This window comes from Anabas testudineus, chromosome 13 (genome assembly GCF_900324465.2).
Source record: "Anabas testudineus chromosome 13, fAnaTes1.2, whole genome shotgun sequence".
NCBI classification, from domain to species: Eukaryota; Metazoa; Chordata; class Actinopteri; order Anabantiformes; family Anabantidae; genus Anabas; species Anabas testudineus.
This window is the reverse complement of record NC_046622.1, coordinates 19,642,530-19,665,943: the sequence shown is the minus strand read 5'-3', so window position 1 is coordinate 19,665,943 and position 23,414 is coordinate 19,642,530. Positions and strand designations below refer to the sequence as shown.

The 23,414-nt window shown below is 44.9% G+C and overlaps 1 protein-coding gene across 2 annotated transcripts; it reads right to left on the bottom strand.

Moving 5' to 3' along the window:
- Nucleotides 1-629: 629 nt before the first annotated feature.
- Nucleotides 630-23,080, bottom strand: LOC113174554 (rho guanine nucleotide exchange factor 26). Of its 2 annotated transcripts, XM_026378626.1 has the most exons (16): nucleotides 22,874-23,080; nucleotides 22,739-22,774; nucleotides 20,842-22,349; nucleotides 20,337-20,388; nucleotides 20,061-20,203; nucleotides 17,623-17,679; nucleotides 17,018-17,178; nucleotides 14,556-14,708; nucleotides 14,277-14,406; nucleotides 13,721-13,795; nucleotides 13,106-13,195; nucleotides 12,568-12,722; nucleotides 7,951-8,160; nucleotides 2,151-2,221; nucleotides 1,916-2,017; nucleotides 630-1,560 (listed from the first exon to the last, which is right to left on the bottom strand). In XM_026378626.1, the coding sequence occupies exons 3-16, from the start codon at nucleotides 22,249-22,251 to the stop codon at nucleotides 1,418-1,420; spliced, it is 2,952 nt and encodes a 983-aa protein (XP_026234411.1). In that variant the 5' UTR covers nucleotides 22,252-22,349; nucleotides 22,739-22,774; nucleotides 22,874-23,080; the 3' UTR covers nucleotides 630-1,417. The 2 variants fall into 2 exon arrangements, with proteins under 2 accessions (XP_026234411.1, XP_026234405.1); XM_026378620.1 differs by lacking the exon at nucleotides 22,739-22,774 and having other exon boundaries at nucleotides 22,834-23,080.
- Nucleotides 23,081-23,414: the final 334 nt, after the last annotated feature.

Sequence of the window (23,414 nt, the reverse complement as noted above, 5' to 3'; positions counted from 1 at the left end):
ACTGCTAAGCTTGTGTCTGCTCTCTGTAGAGTCTGGATACTCGTGTCCGTTTGAGGATGCTTTGGCCCCGTTGCTGTCATACCTCGCTTTGTATAGCCTAACAGTTGTGGTTGTCACTTTGACCGGGGCAGTAGGCTTGATAGATGGGGTTATCATCACACTCCGACTAAGCCATTCATTTCCTTTAGCTGGCCACGGCAAGACTAAAGAAGATGACTCACGCTGGACAATCCCATTAAAAGCCAGGCTGGGCAGAGTCGCTCGTTCCTTCTGGTCTCCCCATCAGCACACACAAATTAATTTCAGCTGGCCACTATAACATCATTGATATAAATCTTAAAGGGGGAGGGTGGGTATTTATATAAACACCTTTGGCTGTGTGATATTTCAGGCTGTCCAAATCATTGAGTGGATGGAGAGAATAATGGCGTTTGTGACACAAATGCAGGATCTGATTCATGATAGTGACATTAACTGGTGACAAACAGAAAGGTAGAAAACAGATGCTTGTCCCTTCTGCTTAACCCATGCATGACATATGTGATTACGCCTCCCAGATGACTGTGATATGTATTATCATCCAAGTAATCACCACTTCTTCTGCCTCAGGCCTCAGAAAAGTAGCATTCTTTTTTTTTTTTTGTCTTTCACTCTCTCCACCATATTGGATGGTGTTGTAAATATTGTAATAGTTCGACTTGCCAACAGAATTTGTACAATAACCAACACTCTGTAAAGATTTGCCAATCCCACCATCTTGCCTTATTATCACTTTCACAATCAACATCTCCATAGTTACATCGTTACTGGCAAAACTCCTAATCACATGGCCTGTGCCTCATTAACAGAGCAGACATCAGGCTGCCGTCGTTTACCTACCATAGCGGCACAGGAGTTGCTGTTAATACATTGCACGTCACTTATACTCAGAAAAATATGTTTGGGTGGGGTAACAAAATTTACACATCTCACACCAGGAGCTGTTATGTAGCAGGGTGTTGAAAGCAGTCACTTTGGCTGTGGGTGTGAAGTTTTCTAACCGACCGGGGAATTAATGAATGTGACAGATCTCGCTGTGAAGCCACCCCCACCCACACAGGCACCGATCAGTAATTAAGGAAATCTCTGTTCTTCCACTGCGTTAGATGTGAATTCAGTGTTTGCTGTTCAACTTCAGTGAGATTTAGTGGATGCTGAGCAGAAGCCTGAGCTGTGGCTTCGTTTCTATCCCACTGTTAAAAGGGAGACACGCAGCCTCGATCCTAATCCACTTGTTTTCTGAAGGCAGGTCACTGATGCTGTTACTGAACTCATTTGTCCCACACGGATTAAAAACAAGGCAGGTCACCGCCGTGTCAATGGGTCACTACAGCTGAGAAAAGCCCTGCTGTGGTGTCAAGCAGCCAGCTCCTCTTCCTCACACGTTAGTCTCCAACCCCTGTAGGCGGTTCATCCTCTGCATGTTGCGTTCCTTGGTGGCCTGGCACGTGATTGGTTCGGCACACGAAGACATGAACCACCCCCTTTCTCCGTCGCGCAGCCGCTCTCCTTCATACCAGCCTGAGAGGAGAAATGGCATTGATAAATGAAAACGTAAGCATGTGATATGTCTTTCTCTCTCTCTGCTTTTTGACGTCTGTTCTTTTAACGTCAAAGTCAGTTGCTATGGTCACCAAATGGGAAATGAAAACCAGTGCCGTCGTGTTTGTGTAGATTTAACATCATCATCAAAACAGGTTTTCAGTCCATTGTGTGAAGAAGAAACTGAAAAGGAGTGGAGGCTACGCAGGAGCACGATGAAAGGATGTGCTTGAAACAGCAAAGTGTAAAACGAGAAGAATACTAACGACGGTGAGTGGAGCTACACAGAGACTGTGAGCAGTAAAGGTGAGACAGGCAGCGAGGGCTAACGCACCTTCTACAGTCTGTGAGACCAGCACCACGTCGGCCACCTGCAGGGACAGCTCATCTGGCTGCTTGGCTGTGTAAGTCCTGATCACCTCCACCTGCATCACATCTGAAACAAGACACATTAATCATCAACACGCCATTCGGTGTGAAATTAATCTGAGAAACACAGCAAGAGCGTGTCATCAAATGACCACAAGGTGGTGCAACAGGCTAAAAGGAGGAGTCAAGTTGGAGCTTACTGGTTCTGTCCTGACTCTTGTCGCTGTTGCCGTTCTGTCCCAGGGCACTGATCCATCGAGCGCGCTCATTCCTAACAACACACATAACAGCACATGAACAGGTCATTGAACTCTACTGACTGAGTTCTGAATGCAGTGGAGAGCCACATTAATTCCACAGTTCCCAAAGCTCGATAGTGCAGGTTAACCAAACAGCTCACATGTTATTGATAATGCAAGTTAAATTCAACCCTCCCTCCCTCATCTTGGTCTCATCGGTGTAGGGAGAACAGAGGTGTGTTTTTTTTTGTTTGTTTGTTTGTTTTTTTCCAGTCTTTTTAGAGAAAAGAGGCAAGAACAGGCACAAAGGTTGATTCTCAGAAAGGGACAGACCTGCTTTTGCTTTCGCTCTCTCTCTCATGTGCGTTTCATGAAAGTAACAGTGGGTGGAGTTGCACAGGTCAGATTCCACTAAAGTCCATCTCTGATTTCACCTGTTCTCAGCTACGACTGAATGGAGAGCACAAAGAAGCACTTAGGAAGAACGGTGGGGGCGGGGAGACAAAGGGGGTTCAGGAAGTGAGCCAGAGGGCGGTGGGGGGTTTCACTGAGACCCACAGTGATTCAGTGCCATCGGCCTGCACGATCCCGACTGGTGCAACATGCACAGACCTTCACAGGCTGAATGGTATTTGTGTGGGCCCTCTTCACAAGGGCCCCAGATGGACCTGAAACAGGCAAGTCCCATGAGTCAGACCTCATTATTATGTTCCCATTGTTCAGATTGTGTTCTGATGTTTTTCAGGCAGCACAATCTGTAAAATACTGGGTCATGTCATCTTTCACACTAACTGGATGAGATGTAATCACCATAAACCTTTACGACCACTGCTGTGAATAAAATCATTAATTTAGCCACAATGCCATATTAATGTCTAACCAGCACATCAACACAATAAGGTTTAATGTTAAAGTTGAAACTTACTAACACTACTGTCTTTTGCTTTGTTTCAAGTTAGTCTGTTCTGCTACTGACCGAGTTTAACTTGGTTTATTTTTGCGGCTCTGCAGCGTGAGCTTGTTGTAAGTCAGCATGTATCTACAGAGCCATAATGTGTGGCGTGGAAAGAAAAGAACAATGTTGTATATTAATACCTGCACCACCGAAGCCAATCGAGCATGCTGATGATTCACCATTTCTAAATATTCCCGCCTACTTCGCAGGCTGAAAGTGCGCTAACTAGCTTCGACATCCCATGAGAGCAAACTTGCACCGCACAGCAACATGCTTTAGTGGACGTCCCAGCTACTTCTCTGTACTGAGAGCGGCTCTGTGGGAACGGCATCTGTTAGTCATTGCTCTTGACAGCTGGACACGCATGGTGAAGGTCAGATACATGCGTGCGCACAGAGAGCACACTATCAGTTCACCTTCTCACGCTTCAACAGCTGAAATACTTCATTGAAACTATGAATGTGCGCATGCCGAGTGTGTTTACATGCAGGCTGCTGCATATGCACGAGCGGCGCTTCGTTCTTTCCGTCTGAATGCCTGCAGGCCTGTACAGGATCCGTCTATTCATGGTTGTAAATCTGCCTTTAGCCATTCATCCCAAAGAGCAAGAGAATACCAAGAATGATGCTGTAAGTTTATCAGAGGTTCTGGTTTCAGCTCTGAAAAGTAAAGAGGCCTCGCTGCTGCACTGTAAAACCTCTTTCACACAAGCAGATAAAGAGCGATGACAGCCTCCCTCCATCCTTCCTGCCTCTGCCAGCTTAAAAATTACCACCCGACCACTGTTTTTCATCTCATTTCAGGTTCACCTCTCCCTCCCCTTCCAACCCTTTCCTGCTCACACACATAAATCTGTTTACTCTTAGCCAAATCCCTTCCTCTTTTTTTTTTACTTAACCTGTCTTGCAAAGACACAGTCAGGTGGTTTTGTTTGCCAAGGCTGTATAAAGACAGAGCCCTTTCCAGACCAAAACACAGTTGAAGTAGCTCTACCAAGGCCATGGAGTGCCACAGGAGGGGAAGTGAGTGTTTAAGGTCGGTGCGGCATTTGGGTACGATTCCTTCTTCTGACAAAAACAGGACACCTGACATGGAGCAGCCGGGGAAACTTCCAAGGAAAAGGGAACAACTCCCATCTGCAAGTTTTACATTAGCGCATAAACGAAAGCAGACACGCTGTAGTAATAGAACCAAAAAACACATAAACAAAAGCAGACAGAGCGACAAAGTCCATGCCAAAGTGTGCAGCCCAAGTACAGACTCCCTCCCCTGGTGGAAGAGGTTATGTAACCGGCCCCCGCTTTGTGATAAAGCTGCATATGTGACTAACAGAACTGTTTTGCTGCAGACTTCTGTAGCTGCTCTGTTTCCTTATTAGAGAAGCGCTATTCATAGACTCTGGAGAGGACACAACATCAGGGTCATGGGGGGAAGGTGCTCGGACATGTGCGCATCCAGACAAAAGGATACAGAGAATAGGAAGAGGACACACACACACACAAGAGAAGAGAGTCGTCAGCAATGCCAGAGAGACTGTCGGACACACACAGGCGTCCTTGTGCCATCTCCAGTCCAGCTGTCTGTCTGAATTCCAGATGTATTACTCTGCTGAGGTCAAAGATCACTCTATTGCATGCATGTTTCTTAGTCCTCACACAGAGAAGGCAGGTAGAGAACAACTGGAAGTGAAAGCAGAGTCACCCACACTGACCAACGTAGAGAAATCCATATTTACAGTTTCATTTCCACAAAAGACGACAACAAAACAACAACACAGGCCACACCCTGCCGAATGTGAGGAATGTCACACTGCAACCCAACTTTAAGCTGCTTAAATACAGTGGTTAAGTGAACAATATGTGCAGTATAGCCACATCCTTCTCAGCGCAGCACAGAATTGTGTAGAACCAGTGGTGCGTGCCCGCTCCACAGAAATCACCAAGTACTGTAGGGCCGCACTGTTGTGGCCTTTGCCCCCGTGAAGTGGGACAGTAAGTCAGCTGACGGCAATCAGCAACAGCCTTCTCAGCCTCTTTAAGACACGAACATGTGAAACAGGTCTGTAAATCATCAGTCAGTTAAATCAAAGGGCATTAATAGTGGGGACTCAAAGCATAGTTAATGCACCACTACACTGTGATGAAATGAAAATTAATCAACAAAACGTATTCAATTAATCACGAGCCAGAAGTCGAACACTCGTCCCAGCTTTGTTTTCATTGTTAATAGAATATCTAGGGTGTAGTGCTAAAACTATTTGTTTTCAATTTTCCAAGCCAAAGTGGAAAAAAACATTTGCTGGTTTCATCTCTGCAAATCAAATTGAATTGAATGTTTTGATTTTGGGGAGTTGGTCAAAATCACAAGTGATGTGAACTTGACAACTACAGTTTTTTTTTTTTTACGGCCAATATGATAAAAATATCAGCTGTGGCTCCAACACTGTCCATCCTTCCATCTAACTTCTGAGATAGCTTCAATACCCCCTTGTGTGTCTGCACTGCTTCATTTAACTCAAACTGAAGAGTCTGAAAATAGACTAATGGCTAATATAGCACCACTTCCAAGTGTCATGTCGGGTTAGATCACTATATCGGGATGAATGGCCCGAGGAAGTTATTTCGTAGTCATCAAAAACGAAGTGCAAACACTGGCTGCTGTCTAAAAGATCAGACACAGGACCGTGAGGAAGAGTCGGGGAGATTGAAGCAACAGTAGGGGAGGAGGGATAGTCGTGGGAAACAGCACACTTAACAATGGGCTGCTGCTAGGCAACAGCTTAAACTGTGCCTAGCAACCACCAACAATGGACAGTTCCCAGAGATCCCTCTTTGCAGCTCATTCAGGACTACAGTTAGTGGAGCGCTGCACACACACACACACCACTACATTTCATCCCACACTTTGATAGTGAGGCTTCCAAGCCTGCACCATCAAAGCATGGAGTTTAGGGGCTTTCCACAACTGCCCCCCCCCCCTCATGGAGGGGTAACATGGGCATCTTCTAAAGACACAGTTGGAAGCACATTGAACTCATAACTACCACTGCCTCCTGTACATGCCCGTAGCCGTCACACTTAACAATATTACTCCAGCTGCTTTGTCCAGGTTTCACAGCTCAGCAGCTCACATCAATGATCCACACTGATGCTGAACAAGAAAAGTGGTTTTCATTTGCAGTAGCTACAGGGAGCAAACACAGGTGCGTGCTTTCCTTGTGTCTCAATTTATTGCGACTGACTGAAGATCAAACGTGTTACAGTGGGAAGAGAAATGAAGTATGTGAAATGTCCTGGTTTTCATAATATATTATCTGATCTTCAACAAAGTCACAAATACTAACAAACATCTGAGCTGTAGCTGGTGGTCGACCACTCTGACAGGATCCTTAGTTTGTAGGATACTCTGATCAACGTGGGAGTTCATTCTTCCCCTGCATGGTAGCAAAGCAGCCCCAAACCCCCCACAATACCCCACTGTTGGAACGACAGTTCCTAGTACTCTATATTACTCGATATTCCACAGTGAGTTTGGTGAAAATCTGATCAAATTTATAAAAAAATAATCAGCTTATCTTTCAAATCATTTATGATAGATGGTAGTGTAGTGTAGTGTACGGTGACATACAGGTCTTCATCCCTCATGCAACTCCACCATGTGCTCAGCTGTTGTTAATGTGGATTTTGTGCCTTGAAAATAACCACTGACTGAACTTTTATATTCATATTTACATTTTGTTTTACTTGAGCTAAAAATCTAAATCGAAACATGTCCAGGATCACAAAATAAGCCCATATGTACGTTTGGCCGATTGAAGAAAAGCTAGAGAAAAACATAAAAGCCATCTGAATGTTTTGTACAGTGAAGCTGAGAAACCACAGCTTCTGCAATGAGGATACGGAGGGAGGTTCTGAAACTGCACAGGAATGAGGAGGAACCGGTCCTGTTCATATGAAAACACTACACTATTACAAAGCTTTGAAACGCAGCAAATAATTCCAGTTTAAAGTGTGTGTGTGTGTGTGTGTGTGTGTGTGTGTGTGTGCGCGTGTGTGCATGCATGGGCTGCACTGCCTAACTAGAACAAATAAACCGTGTACGAAGCCCGGGACATGACAGATCCCTCCTGTTTGTGCTGGTTACATAACCCTTTTGAACAACCCCGCTTTTCTGTCTATTTGCTGTACAACGAGAGAGCGAGCGGGTTTTTACACACAGCTACGAGCATGAACTTCAGACCAGCTGAATCTATTTGTAGGTCAGATGTGTGAGTAATCATTAAAAGCTGCACATGCGACGCATTTCAGCTCCACACCAGCACACTTTAAACGAAATGAGGGTGCTTTCCTAGAATAGATGGCAAGGTTACAAGGCTCCCAGTCAACAAAACAATTATCCGGTATAGCCAGTCTGCGTTACAGTACCACTGCAGACTGTATAGCACAATAATAAACACTGTGATCACGAAAACAACAGCGAGGCTCGGGCTGTGTCCTGAGAATGGATGTAACAAAATATCCCTGTGACCAACAATGGTCCAAACAAGACTAGGAAGCAGGAGCTAAGGAGAGAGGGGTGCTTTGAGTTTAAAAGCACAGATGAACACATGAAGGTGAAGATAATAACCAACACATAAAATACTAAACTAGTCCTACTAATATGTCTGTAAAATGATGTGGGACTGATGTCGTTGAAGGAAAAAGTGACTCACACTTAACAGCAGGTCTCGTAAATCTGTAACACGCTATAAGTGAAACAGAAACGGGACCATTAAAAGGGACAAAGGTTACAAAAGAAAGCACTCACAGCAGCTCCGTCCCCAGGATCATCTGCACCTTGTCGCCGGAGTGGTTGCTGCGGAAACTCAGCTGGAAAACGTGGTTGGCGCCAGATTGCCGGGAGCTCAGCATGCTGGAGGTGCTCCGGACAGGTGACAGGTTGAGATCCTCCGGCTGGCAGGAACTCACCCTGATCTCGTCCCTCAGAGCGTAGTCTATCACAGTGTAACTCTCCTCACTGACAAAGACAGAGGAAAGAAACTGTTTAATAAGGCTTCATGTCATATATTCAGGGCGGCTTGTGAATTATTTGTTGGAGATCAAATCAAGTGTGGCAGATGATGTAAAATAGACAGGACTACAATAATTGTATAACACAACAGTTAATTACACACAATTTACTCTCCTGAACATTTTTGTGACACATAAACACAGATAACTGTTGCAGAATACAGAGCTACTGGCGTGCTGTGTAGAAGAACAGTCAAAGAAGCACCAGACGAACTCGTACCCAAGAAAGGAGCTGTGCCTGCAGTTTAGAAGTTGTTGTTTTTCTTGGTTTTAAACAATAAGAAACCACATCCTGCAAAATCTGTCAAGCCACTGTTTTTCACTCCGTCTCATCTGAGCTCAAAACAAGTTGGAGTGTGAAGAGCGATTTGAGCAAGTGGTGAAGTGGCAACGACGGATGAACGCGATCCTGCTACAGACAGTCGGGAAAGACGGGTTCAGAGGAACGATTACATTAAAAATAAAAGAAACTGCCGAAACTCACTGAAATCCACTTCATCTTGTGATCACTGTGTACCCACTTCATTTCACGCGACTAATTTAAGCTCGGTCTTTTCAGCCCAGATCTAGTTTCCCGTTACCTCAGACCCCCCTCAGAGAGACTATGGACTGTGCGGCTAATCAAATTCACCTGGATTAATAAATCAGCTGACTCTGTGCCAGTCAAAGGTTCCACACAGTCAGCTGCTCCCTGGTTTCTCCAGTTCATGCCTGCATTTCCCATGACTACATTTGTCTGGACGTGACCCCGTATCAAGCAGAGCACAGAGTTGGTTTGAAACATCTGGAGCTGATTGTGAAACAAGGTAGAACCTGTGGAAAAAAGGGTGTGTGTGTGTGTGTGTGTATATATGTGTGTGTATATATGTGTCTTCATGTAGACATATGTTTATGTAAATTATTGTGAGGACTTTTTTTAAAGGCTTAGTTTTAGGGTTAAGCTTGTAATTTTGTTGAGGGTAGCTTTAGGGCTGAGGATTAGGGCTGGACATTTACAGCAGCTGTGATGATTAAAGTTACAGGTAGAGGGGAAAACATTACATCAGCGAGTGTCCTCGTATAACTATAAAAAAACAAGCGTGTGTTTGTGTGTGTGTGTTTGTGTGTGTGGGCGGGCCTGTGATTTCACAGTGCTGTGAAGAACAGGAGCTCGAGTCCAGCCCGCATGTGTTTTATCAAGCTGAAACTGGAACAGGAGCCAAGCGAAGAAGCTACTGAGCAGGATACTGTAAGCCAGCATATGCATTAGTACAGCCACGCGTGCACACACACGCACACACACACACACACACACACACACAAGCAGGGACAAAGGTTACCATTAAACAAACATTAGTGAACTGTGGATCCGTCCATGTCTTACTGACTCACTTTTATTATGACACACAAGCTCTGGACGTGGTTTGAGAATCCAGTCACGGCTGGGAGGATATCAACAGGGTTTAACTGTTACCCTCGGCCCTTATTGTCCACAGGTCACTCAAGTTACAGCCTGTTACCCACAACTAATTCTTCTTAGAAGGGAAAGAGAGTGCAGACAATCCGATAAAAGCAGATGAAAGCGGGAGGGGACTGACAGAGATGGAAAATACACTGTGTCTTTGAGAAAACTGATACCACTGTAATATCTGCCTGTTAATTGCAAAGCTGCAGAGCCAGGCTCTGGCTTCTCCTCCAGCTCTAGGGAAACAAATTAAAAAATACATTCATCACAGATATGGTTTGGAGATCAAATTAAAATAAAACATTCTTAGCTGGATTTTCAGGGTCAATCAGCATTTTTTATGTCCTGACAGCCCTAAAGGTAAAATGCCTGGAATGCTGTTAACGTGACACCGGGGATTGGGATGGGTGAGGAATCTGCGTGTTAGTGGGAAGAGTTTTCTCATGTGTACACATGGGTGTACAGTGTCAGATTATTGCTAAACAGAGGAATGATAGATAGCTGAGAAATCCCATGCTGAAATAGGGAAAAGGTGTGAAAAACTGGAGAAAGGAATCCCTGTGCACATCAGAGTGCGCCCTTCTCACCAGCTATCTACATAGAAACGCAAACACACACAATCGAATTGTGCTGGACTGCTGGAGATAGATCACAGCAGTGCTCAACCAGTTCTTCAGCACATAAGCAGAACTAACACAAATCCAAGTCGAGCATGCACTCACACAAACACATGATAGGATTATGGTGCAAAGTAGGAGTGTTGAGACTACGGCACAGTCAAATAAACAGAGGGAGCCAGAGATTACTAGAACAGAACATGTTTGGACTATAGACTTGTACACATGCATGCACAAATATAGGATGGACAAAAAAAAAACCACAAGGCAGTGACTACTGGAAGGAGAAGGAGAAAGAAGAGGGGGGAGGAAAAGGGTGGGATGGAAACCTCAACAACAGTGAATGTTTAGATGATGCCCAGCATCACGCAGGAATAAAAGGGGGACGTGGAGATGAGAGAGGAGCCAGCTGGTGTGGACCTGGTGTTATGTAAGTGTTCCTGTGAGCCAGAGTGCAGCAGGTCGACACTCTCCCCCTGCTGCGTGACAAAAGCCCGGTCTGACATGGGGCTGGTTCCACTTTGGATCCAGTTCAGAGTTGATCAAATAGGCACATTTGTTAAGTCGAATGCACCTTAGTGAAACCTTCATGTTGCCCATACTTTTATTATTAGCAAAGGGTAATATACAACACACACATGAACAAGTATGTGGACTGATAAAGGTTGATTTTCTGAATTTCACAGTAATTTCCCTGATTAAAGACCAACTTATTCTCAACTTGCTTGTTACAATATCTCTTCTCCACTTCTGAAGGAGCAGATTGACCAATTAACTGAGTTAAAGTTGCTCTTTAATTAACTGATTAACTGGCAACTACTAAATATTGGTAAACAGTAGAAAACAAATTATTATTATAAAAATCTATTGCTGTTTTCCAGAACTTAAAGTCTTTTATTTCCTCCAGTAAGCAGTCCAAAAACAAAGATAGACATCAATTAGCAAAATAGCTGCTCATTAGGCAGACAGCTGCACAGAGAGCATCCTAACATTATAGAATAGATATACTGTATATCACCCACGAGTTACACAGGCTAACAGTAACAGTATTACTGTACTTATGTTTTTCTCTGCGTAAGTTCTGTGGCTTTCACCTCCTTCCACTCCTTCAGCCTGGTTTTCATGGTATTATTCATGCAATATAAGCTTTCTGCAAAATGCCCAAAAGGATCCAAGAGCGCTGCCCTGTTGAGTTCGACCACAAGGCACGGTTTGCTGTTTGAAAGCTAGTCATAATGACAAGGAAAGAGCTATTACACCATTATGTCTAGCAGGGTTTGTGACCCGGCCGTGCCTGGCTAGCCTCGTGTATCCCGGGCGTGTTTTTGTTTTGATTACTACGGATGGAGTGCAGTAGAGTAGCGTGCCACAGCGGGGCTCCAGCACTCCCCGCAGCATAAACCAATATTATAACAGCTTCTCCCATTCAGTCGCACACTCACACACATTTTTGAGCACTCCCTTTCTTAAATCCCTCATTCAAACACAGGCCTGGCACCATACGCTGCTGGAGTCAGCCATCCTGGATCAAATTCCCAGAAAAATATCATATGGAATGTTTCCTTTCTTTTTCTGAATCCGGAGTCTGAGTCTGCAAATGTCAGGACCACCAGCTCCAGACGCAGAGCGAGATGGACGGGAAAGGATTCACTTTCTTCTTGGAAGAGACAGACACACCAGTGCACGTGCCCATTTACGCAAATAAAAAAAAACAAATCATTTCAAGTCCTCTTGCTTCGTGGTGTTGCCAAAAACTAGAGGAAAAGACACGAGAGGGGAAAACCAGATTCCCTGACGTTGTTGACAATGAGTAGGTCTATTAGCTCCAGATGACTCATGGGACCAGAAGATGTGGAAACTGATAACAACAAGCTCAGATTCATAATGCCAAGCTGTAGCAGGTTCAGAAAGCTGCACCTGTCTAGCATAACAAACATAGAGTGGGGGTCCAGTGTGTTTGCACAGAAGACCACCTCAGGAATCCTGATAATACCTTCGAACTGCAATTGTGCCACTGTTTCATATAGTTTAATAGTTTCACTTCATTCTATAAACAAAGACAGGATTTTTCGCCCAAACAGAATCAGTTCCCTCGACGTGTTAAAACACGAGGACAATGTCACACGCCCTGCATTGCAGCTCTTAGAACTGAACTATATGAACTCTGTCATATACTCACATACAGCCAGCCAGCGGCTTATGGTTACACTTTCACCATCAACATGCCAGAACAGATGAGTTATGAGCAAAGCCTGCACGCCAAGGACAGTTAGAGAGAACCGTGCCGTCTCACCTCTTCTTCCTGGTGACGATGAGGACGTCGTTGAAGAGGAAGAAATAAACCTGCTGCCGTGACGTCCGCTTGAGAAAGATGTTGTTCTCCTCCACGAAGGCGGTCAGCTCTCCTCTCTTCACCATCCACCTGGAGGACGAGACCAGTGGGAACGGCTGGAAGAGAACAAAAGATAATGGGATGAGAAAAGAACGGAGACTCTAACTCAGTGTAAAGGCTTTTTAAAAACGTCTGTAATCTCGAAGCGGTCAGGAAGTCACAACTGGTGTGTGTACATGTGTGAACAGCTGGCTATGCAGAATACTGTACTTAGACCAGCTGTGAATCCCAAACATGCCAACAGCTATTTCCCATACTACTTAGACACACTTGAGCCTGCCAAGCCTTGTGTGCAATATGCATATATAGATACACAGCACGTGAGTGAAGTGCACTCTGCGTGTTACTGCATCTGCACGTGAGTGCACGAGTTTGTTATTTTCTTGCTACAAAACCAACCATTGTACCAATCTGACACCATCTGACACCATGTCCATACCTTGATCTTGAACTCCAGCTGCGAGTTGATGGTGTACATCATTTCTGTTCTCTCCATTGTGCGAGCTCCTTCATTACACTTCCGTACCACCTGCTCACACACACACACACACATACATAAATATACACACATACAATGTCTGTTCATCACAATTACCTCTTTTCCACCAAGGCTAATTCAGAGCTGGTGCCTAATCTTGCCTTCTTTGCATTTTAAAGGTCTCGGCTCTCAGCCAGGAAACTGGTTTGAGAACAGCACCAACTCTTTGCTTGTACTTACTGACAGGGGCTGGGGGTGGGATTATCCAAAAAGAAAAAATGTTAGCTCGCAAAGCCACTAACAACAACTTGTTAAGAGAGTGAGTGCACAATTGTTGTTGCTGTCCCCAACTTGCACCTAGTTCATGTTGTTGGAAAAGAGGTGAATAATTAATGAGCTCCAATTTATCAAGTAAAAGAAAGACGGGAAATAAAAGTGATTTTCTCTCATTAAAGAAGTATAGCTACATTAGGATTCTCTAGAGAAGAATTATGCAATGGAGGTTTAAGAAAATATAACAACATAAAATTCCTAATGAGTTGTGCACAACATTTCCGACTCCTTGAAGCCACTGACCTTGCTGGCTGCTTGTAAAGCCTTTTTACATTCTTCATATTGTGGCGAGTCTTTAGGTGTCTTCTGACAAATTGTCTGCAACACAAAAAGTCATACCATAGATCAGTTACACTAAATCATATCTCTAAAAACCTGCAAAACAAATGAATGCACAAAAAGAACTGCACAACAATCCACTGCACACCACACTCGATAAAGAGCCTGATAAAATATTGATGCCTCAAGGAAGCTGTGGGAAGAAATGGAAGTGAAACCAAACTTTCTCAGGATCCAGAAGCCTCTGAGTGTACAAGCATAAACCCCAGAGTCCCCCGAGATACACTGAGGGAAGACTGGAGAGAAGGGGATGAAAGTAGAACAAGAGAGAGGAAGAGGGGGGAGGCACAGTAGGGACAGAATAATGTGGTGCCAAAGGAAGCATAGAACTGGAGAAAAAACATTAAAAAAGGTAGAAAGAGGAGAAGGTGAACTGGTTAAGACTGCTGTATGACTATGTAGAGTCAGTCAAGTCTGCAAGTCTTGTTATTTCAAAGCTACCCTACGTGAACACACTCACATCCATAAGCAGGGGCAGACGAGTTACTCTCTGCATGGGCAGGATGAGGAAGGAGATCATGGAGAGGTTTCTGCAGTCTGGGTGGGCCTCTATCCTGGTCAGCACTTCCTTAAAAGCTGGATTCGTGGACCTGAAAGGGAGGCTGCTTGTTCAGAAAGTGGATCGACTGATGATACACAGAGAAGTGCGAGGTCAAAGTGTCAGAACAGTCGCTTTGGATCAAATCCACGAAAGATATGATAAGAACATGTGTTTGTGTGCGTTTGCTCGGTCACTCACACCAGCCTCTGCAGGGTCCTCTGCTGATAGACCTCGTTGGAGCAGTATGTGATGTAAGGGTCGAAGCTGGACTGAGCGTGCCTGCACACGATGTCGCTGATGTCGTCGATCACTATGTTCTGCTGGTGTCTTTCTTCCAGTTCCTTAAAGAACCTGAAGACAGGATGAACACGTTAGTAAGTGGGTCACGGATTCATACCATACATGGCTGCAGCTGGAGACCGACGCGTCAAAGCATGAGTCATGCAACAGTGGTGAGGATATAGGACACAAAGACAGATCCAAAGGCAGGAAGGGCCATCACCTTTCTCCTAAAACCTGCTGCAGTGTCACTACAGTGCAGGTCCCCGCCTCTTAAAATAGACATAGCCCGCCATTAACCATAACACAGAGGCTTTTCCCCTTCCTGAGCACCACCAGATGGCCGCTTTAACGACGCACCACATGTCCAACTTCAAGAGAATAAGTGTTTTTGCGTGTGCTCTCCGAGGTGACAAACAGGAAACGGACACACAGGCACAGGACGCTGACCTTGACCAATTGGAATGAGCGTACGCTCATCTGCAAGAGCACCTACAGTACCCCTACACAACCCCATTCCTACCACACACACACACACACACACACACACACACACACAGTGCTATGACTACATGTCCATGCCTGACCTCATAGTTTGAACTATAACCTTCCTAAAGGAGGCGCATTACACAGGATAACAAAAGACACACACACACACACATACACACACACACACACACACACTGCCTTGTCCTCTGGCCCACGTCCTAAAGGCGTACTGGGGGTTTTAACAGGTCAAGGATCCTCAAGCTCAGGTTGCATTCCCTCCTGAAGCAAATCAGTTAAAGCTGAATGACAAATACTGCAGGTGTATGCTATTTGTCACTGTTTGTAGTTTTAGTATTCAGGTATGTTATGTTAATGATAAGGTATGTCATATTCAGAATCTGCAAGTGAAATGCAATCGAAAACACACCTGCATAACAAATACTTCTACTACTACAGTCCTGCATTACAGATCATGCATATACATATACTTATACACATTTACATATACAGAGCAGGTGCAAGTAGAGCTATGTCCCCCAGTTTTCTGTGAGAGTTATTCAAGTATTTAGGTGGGGAGGGTGAAGTATCATATCAATGTGTGGTCTAGGAATGAGAAGGGGGGAGTGCGATGGGCTGCAGCACATCTGAACACAGGAATGTGAGGAATTGTAGAGGAATTCACAGATAGTGTCATTCACTGAAAGCAAACGAGGCCCAAATAAATGTATAAATACCGCCCGTGCCGATCAATCCGAGTGCGCCTAATGAGCCTCGCGAAGCCGCGAGTCATGTTTGTAGAAGCTGCTTCCTAAAGTCAAACGCGCATGCAGGTGATGCACTGTGTGCAAGGGGTGAGGTCTTCCTCTCTGTGGAGGGGGGGTGGGGGTGCATTCCTGACATGGAATCATTGAGCAAATGTCATGAACAGTTGCACAAAGGGCGTGTGGGGTGTGTGTGTGTGGGGGGGGGGGGGGCACTACAAAGCCCACTACACTGCTTTCAGTGACTTGGGAGAAATACCTGATGCCGTCACTGTGATAAATACTGAATGATAATATAGAAAATACTAATAATCTTGAAACCTCCCTCACAATAAACCGTGATCTCATGGAAAACACTGGAGAAATTGGGTCATATTTCAAAGTGCCTTCACAGCTAAAGCCAGGAAAGAACAGGTCGGGTCAGAAACTTTCCCTGTCAATTATTTGTTGAAATAATGGTGCACACACGCCTCTCATACATGAATGTTTAATCATTTTGAGGGGAATCCTAAACATTCATTGTTACCTGGGCATGAATGCCATCAAACAGTACACAGACATGCACTATAAAAAAATCAAGTAACAGGTGGAACTCAGAGTTTTATTTACATTTTGGCTGTTACTAAGAACAACCCTGACAAATCCATCCTGCCTTTATCTCTCGGGCAGAGAAGAAATAATCAATGCAGCCATAATTATAGTTAAACTGCTCTTTTGTTCTTTCACTTAATTTGCCCCTCTGCTCCTTCCCCGGCTCTTTTTTTTCCTGCCTATCACCACGCAACCTCACATACACCCGAGAGCAGAAAACAGCCGAGTACCGCCCACGACTAATCCCTCAAACACTGAAAACAATGTCGGGCTGAAAGAACAGTATCAACACACAGTAAACAGTGTTTACAGACATACCTCGTGTGGAATAAGTGCAGTCAATTGCCTGTTAAATGCAGTTCAATAAGACAATGATCCAGCTCATTAGTTAAAACCAGAAACCTCAAACACTGACGCACAGGCTTAGCGAAGCCCTAAAATACCAACAAGAGTGCAAAAACCAAAGGTAGTTAAGTCCTTGATAGCAAAGAGTGTCCTATAAACATACACAGAGACAATCGAAAGTCGACACACACTTACTTTTGGCTGGCCTCGCAGACGTCTGTGATGTTGGAGAAGAGGTGGTGGTGTTCGGTCTTGGTCATGGCATCACTGAGCTCTGCGGAGTTCTTGAACATGCGGATCAGGATCTCCAGACTGTGCAAATAAGAGTGCTCTGAAGAGATCAACTCAAAAAGGGCCTGATTGAGAGCAGGAGAGAAAAAAGGAATGGTGAGAGAACTGTCCTTTGTTTAACACTTACCCCACTCGGCCCTGACACAGTAAGCTGCTGTATGAGGAAGGTTCCAACATGAACATATCTAACATACCTGCAGGTTTCAATCGTGTCTGACATGCTATTAAATAAGAGCCTCCCATGCACATCACAGCACCAACATCAATCTGTCAACCAATTCAGCGTTGCAGAACCTCCCCTTAACAACACATTTGCTTTAAAGACATAATAGTCTGCAGCCTGCTGAGCTCTCTGATGGCTTTTTTATTGGTCTACTGGAGTTTACAGACACCAAATGAGCTTTTCTACTGTTTCAGTGTGTGGTGAGTCTCTCACTGGTGCATGTTGCTCATAAATAAAAAGTGCTCACTGTGAAGTGAAAATATAAAGTATTAAATATGACTCCTACCTCTTGTCTTTTGCGTTCCTCCTGACTCATACGGTCAGAGAGACCATTTTTCTTTACCTAAACAGAAAAAAAGAAAATCAGAACAAACGTAGAAGTCATGAAAACATGTTTGACTACATCATTTTTCCAGGATCCGGTGCTCTTTGCATGTATGCAACAGTTGTCCCTGAGCACAAAGACAGCAGCACTTGGCATACCACCCTGAACGGGGAGTCGATGAAGTTGTTGTTGAACAAAAAAAAAAAAAGATCTTAACTGAATGAAGAGGTGCACGGCGAGTGCAGACTTTGTAAATTGTGCACAAACATTAAGACAGCAAACAGTAAAGCAGGCAGCTGCTAAAAGTGTGTGATTAAAAGAAGTGTGTGTGTGTGTGTGTGTGCATGGCGAGATTTAGCCCAGAACTATTTGAATAACACTGGAAGAAAGCAATCTGTTGGAATGGACTAGGTGTGTCACACTGAATTAATCAGCCTGTTAGAATGAAAGTAAGGCTGAATTAAAAAAAACAACAAAAAAACAACATGCCTCCGTCTCACGTTTCTCCAAATATAAGCAGTATGACCTGGGGCACATGTAGGCAGAAATCCAGAGAGCCCATCTTTCATTGCTTCCACTAGCTTCTCATCCTGTTTTGGTATAAAGGCACAGGGAAGTGATACTGCTCCTGGAGGAGCTTTCCTTTTTCTCTACTATCTACACCGCAGCCTTGGGCAAACACTGAGAACAAACAAACCCGCCGGCAGACCAAACAAATCTCTTGGTTCTTCCTTTCTATTCCATCCACACATACGTACATTTTATTATTTATCGCTCCTAGTTTTCCTTCTGCCAAACCTGCGGGAACCAGCGGATAAACAAATACATGTACGAGTACATTTGGCAGGAGGCGCTGAGCAAATGTCATGAACAGTAGCACACATACACCCACATTTTGACTGAGACAGCTTTGATAAAATCATGAGCCTTTGTACACTTCCATTATTTTAGCCTTACATTTAAAGCCAGATAAGAGAGAAAGACTCAGAGAAAGTGCAGGAGAGTTGTGTTTCGAATGTTTTGGTTTGTTTTTTGACTATTGGGAACGAGGCTGCAGAGTTAGAGAGTTCAAGGTGTATTTCTCTCACACAAGCAGAGGTGTCAGAGAGACAGGCACAAATGTGTGATGGTGAAAAGAAGGAGAGGAAGAGCTGCGTGTCATCTCCTCGATCAATATAGAGCTGAAAAGTTTCACTCTCATTTGTGCCAAGTGAACTTTACCCTGCTTTGCAGTTTCTCTGGGTGTAACTGGAATTAAACAATTAAATTGCCTCATTATTCAAAATCAATTTGTGTTTCCTTTTTATGCAGCTTGAATCTCTGTTTCCTCATTGGAAATGCAACAAAACCTCCTTCCGAGAAAATACATGCGGGAATCCGGGAAATGTGATAATTCTGGGATGTGACGTGTCATCAAACCCCAAATGGCGAGAGGTGTTCCCGAGTAAGTGAGAGAGAAGGGAGGAGCTGAGCCAGGGGAGGTTTGTTGGAAGGACAGGACTCGCATGAGCACAGCTTGTATATCTGGTTCTGAGCTTCGCTGGAAATATCCTTCAATTACCGCCAGCTTCACGTCACGCATTTTCTCCACATTGTCACATGATGTAGTGTTTGGGCAGACGCGTTCGTGCCGCAGCTGATTCACAGCTGTAAAGCAGCTGTGATGGAAAAGCTCAGTTCAGTTCTTCGTAGCTCGGCATAATCTGATTCACATCTGTGTTCTCTGACATACACGAGAATTTAAAAAGAACCAGAGATCATTTCTCTAGTTTCAATCTAATTTTGCATTTATTATCTTGTGTGTGAATATCATTACCTTAGCAGCAAATGACTTCCATCTGAACTATGGCCTGTTTTTCTCCCACATGTCCTTTTCTCAGTGAGTAAACAAACAGAAGCAAATGCCTAAGTAGAAAATTAAATCAGATCATTCTATCAATCTATTCATCCCTTTATTTCGAGCCCTAACTATATTGTGTAACGCAAAGCCACTGGATGTCTCTCTAGAGGAAACATTTTAAGCATACTTGTAGCCTGACATGTGTGAAGAGTTCGCCAACTCAATGGGAGCAGGCCCAGCAGTTCTTTGGAGACTTCCTGTGGGTAGGGCTGACTGTCTCCCTGCCCACCCGAGCGATAGACAAAATGCTCCTGTGCTCCCTGATAAACAGAACGAGGCGTTCGAGGAAGGCAGAAACAGTGGGAGGATGGGTATGGACTGTGGCCAAACTGGATACGACAGCATTCTTCGGAGCGCTGGCATTCCAAGATGCCACAGCACTGAGCGTACAGTACGTGCTGTATGATCGTTTGTAATGTCGGGAAAGAGTGAGAATGATGCACAAAGCAGAACGCCAGCTACCACAGCCCTGTCTATATGTGCGTGTTTTCTGACTGACCACACTGAGCTGGCTCCAGGAGGTGCGTATGGGTCTGTACTGCACCACGATGCCGTTATCAGGTTTGGGTTGTCTGGAATCCGCATCTTCATCGGAGTCATTGTGCAAGGCCTTCTCCTGGTAGTTCTGATATAGCTCCTCCTCTGAAACACATTTTTCAGGCAAGAACATCCATTAAAATGACATTTTTGTGTTTCAAAAGGAAGATATGTTTTGATTTGTCTCTGAGGGGGGAAAGTAAATCAAATAAAATGAAGGGAGAAGTGTGTTTCTCACCTTCGCTGTCAAACGTACGCTGAATGGTTAAAACCTTCTTCTTATCTGGGCTCTGAAAGGCAAACACAGCACTGATGTAATGATTTGGATAAATCACACACACACACAGACTTGTATAACTATTTTACCCTCATGGTGACCTCCTTCAGTGACCCCTGTCTAAATCCAGTGCCACTGTGTATCTAAGTGTGCATGCGTGGGCATGGTTTAACATCACGTCATGTCTCCTGTTAACTGTCCTTGTATGGCCTTGTCGGAATTTCTACTGCCACCGCTTGCTTTGTTCCAAAGTACTCAGCCTGTGCTGTAATTTTACAATATGGACTTTACCTCCAGATACTTTAAACCCATGTAAAGTAATCAAACATAAACCTAACCTGATGGACTATGATGATGAGGAATATCAGTCTGCTAGAGCAGCTATAACTGATAACCTTCTTTTTTCTTTTTTCCTGCATAAAGCCAGTCAGGTACTGTATGTCAGCGCGCCAACAGCTTTACCCACCTTTTTCTTCCCAGTAGGTTTTTCTGTTCGGAGACTAGGGAGTTTTGGAATCCTCGGGCTAGCAGGTTTTGTGGTTCTTGAGCTCACAGGTTTGTTTGTTCCAGGGCTAGTGGGGCTTAGAGTGGCAGGACTTGCTGGGATGACTGGTGAATCTGGAATATCCCCATTCAGGGCTTTGATGACAGGCTGTGAAGCCCGATGGGCCCTGAAATCTACCGAAGGCGCATCTAACTCTACTCCACTCACAACTGCCCTCCTGTAGGACGTACTTCTCAGGCCTCTCCTGAGTGTCCCTGGGCTCTCACTTTCCCCTTCTTTCCCCTCACTGGGGCCCCCTCCTGTGGAAAAGTAGGCTCCTGTCTCCACCATACTGAGGGCTTTCAAAGCTCGCTTGGAATGATCCCCTAATCCCAGCAGCCCCGAGGGAGCCACCTTGCTCTGCCGGATATCAGATGCTAAACCCTTGGGAATGAGTTGCTGGGTGCCCATCTTCAGGGCAGCAGGGCTGTGTGTGCTGAGAACAATGGAAGGACAGGGAGCTGGGGAAAGAGAGGGAGAGGGTGAAGGGGAGCAGATGGAAGAGGATGAAGAGGCACGTCTGGTGTCCTGTGAGGAGGCAGGCGACGACGGGGACTGCCTGTGGAACGCCTGCCCTCTCTCTACTGGTGATGGGGAGCGTGGGGTTGGGGGGTCTGAGGAGGCGAGGGAAGAGAGGGAGAGGACGCTCGAGGTGGAGCTGTGAGAGGGGGTAGGGGTATGACAGGCTGGAGGAGATGGACTGGAAGTGGACGAGGATAGTTCATTGTGGTTGTAGTGGTTGTGATTTGGCGTGCATGGAGACAGGACAGGAGAGGAACGGTTAAGAGGACCTACTTCAGAGGGTGAATCCGCCCCAAATGTTATTTGGTCGTTCTGTGAGGTTAGAGTAAATGAACTGGAAATTTGTTTCTGAGGGTCCTGGAGACACTTTTCAGGACTTGTTGTCTCTCCGTTGCTGGTTTTCTCAGTTCGATCTCCATTATACACTCTGTTGTCCAGTGTAGCAGATCTGCTCTCCTCAGACCTAAATTTGGGCAGCGAGAAGCGTCCATTGGAGAGGTGCCCAATGCTGATGCTTCGAACAATTCGGGATTTCCTGGCCGGTTTGTGTAAAACGTGCTTCAACACCGCAGTGTTCCTGTCTGGACACTGGGGTGTGACCACCACTCTCTCAGGAGGCTGGCTCAGGGTGAATGAACACTTGTTGTCCTCCAAAGGGAAGTCTGTCGTCATGACCCCGTTCATGTGATAACTGACAGGTCGCGGTTTAGGCTTCCTTGAGTCCGGGGGGCTTTTGCAGTTGTCTGTGCGGCGCTTCCACAAAGGAGTGATGTTATTATTGGACAGATCGACATCATTGCCGAAATCCATGGTCGGAAACACTTTTTGTGTTGTCGTCTTTATCTGTCACAGAGTAACCTCGGGTCACAGTTCAAACACTGCAGCTCTGTAGAGAACTGTTCAAAACCCTAGAGATAAGCACAAAGAGAGGATTACCAACCAGTATCAGAGAGGTCAGTGCAGTGTCCAGGTTCCCAACGTTTACTCATTAACAGAGATTCAGTGCAGATAGTGGCAGCTACACTTCAAGAACTACACTTCTACACTTCTGAGGAAGTGAAGGCAGCTGACAAGCCTTTTGTATATGTTCACTCTGGTGAAATGCCCTAATTACAAGCACAAAGCTCATAAGATATTGTTAGCTGTGAGCAACCACTGTAATATTCCAAAAGGGAAACAATGGTCTGTGTCACTGAGTTCAGACACTAACTATTGTTTTTATCCTCTGTATCACATCACATCCCAGTTCTGTTTGTGGACATTCGTGCAAGTATTACTTCAAAAATAAGTAATTTACCTTTATGAACTGTGTGACAGAGAATTCTCGATCCGGCTGTGAAAGAAAAAGGTTTTTCAGTAGATTAAATGATCAAAGCGTTGGGTCCAACTTACTTCTAATCAGTCGCTGTGGAGCAGAATGCGGTCATTGTACCTGCGCTGCGAGAACAAAAGTCGACACTTTTAATCCAGCACGTCATCGAAACCAAAATAAAGTTAGTAGAAACAAAAGCTGGAGCTGCGCAGATGACCTAGTGAAGTTTACTGAACTTGTCCGTGTTCGAGAGGAGACTCGCGTGCGCCACGGAGAGCGCGTCTGACGCGCGTCTGGCTCAGCTGTGGAGTTAGTGTGAGCAGGAGGGAGGAGGCGCGGCCGGGGTGGAGGGATGGATGGAGGGACGGAGGGCCACAAGAGAGCTTCAGCACCAGCGCCCGTGTTTCCAGGAACTCACCTGCAGGCTACGGTAATAGAGGAACAGGTGGCGTATTTCATTTAGAGTGGAAAATCAAAAAAAAAGTTGCGCAATGTGGGGAATAGTTTAGTGGAGCAAGAATTGTTTTGGACTGATGAATGAAAAAAAAAGTCTACTTTCATTAATACACGCGTTGTTTTACTTTACATCACGTTATAGTGATTATATAATTTCATTATCTGTATGTTATTTATTTATTTAAACACTGTTGGCACACAGCTG

Coding starts and splice junctions, on each gene's coding strand:
- LOC113174554 (XM_026378620.1), bottom strand. CDS start 22,251: ATGGATTTCGGCAATGATGTCGATCTGTCCAATAATAACATCACTCCT. Junction 13,196..13,720: donor CTTTACAAGCAGCCAGCAAG/GTCAGTGGCTTC, acceptor GTGTGTGAGCAG/GTGGTACGGAAGTGTAATGA. Junction 2,222..7,950: donor ATCCTGGGGACGGAGCTGCT/GTGAGTGCTTTC, acceptor GTGTGTTGTTAG/GAATGAGCGCGCTCGATGGA.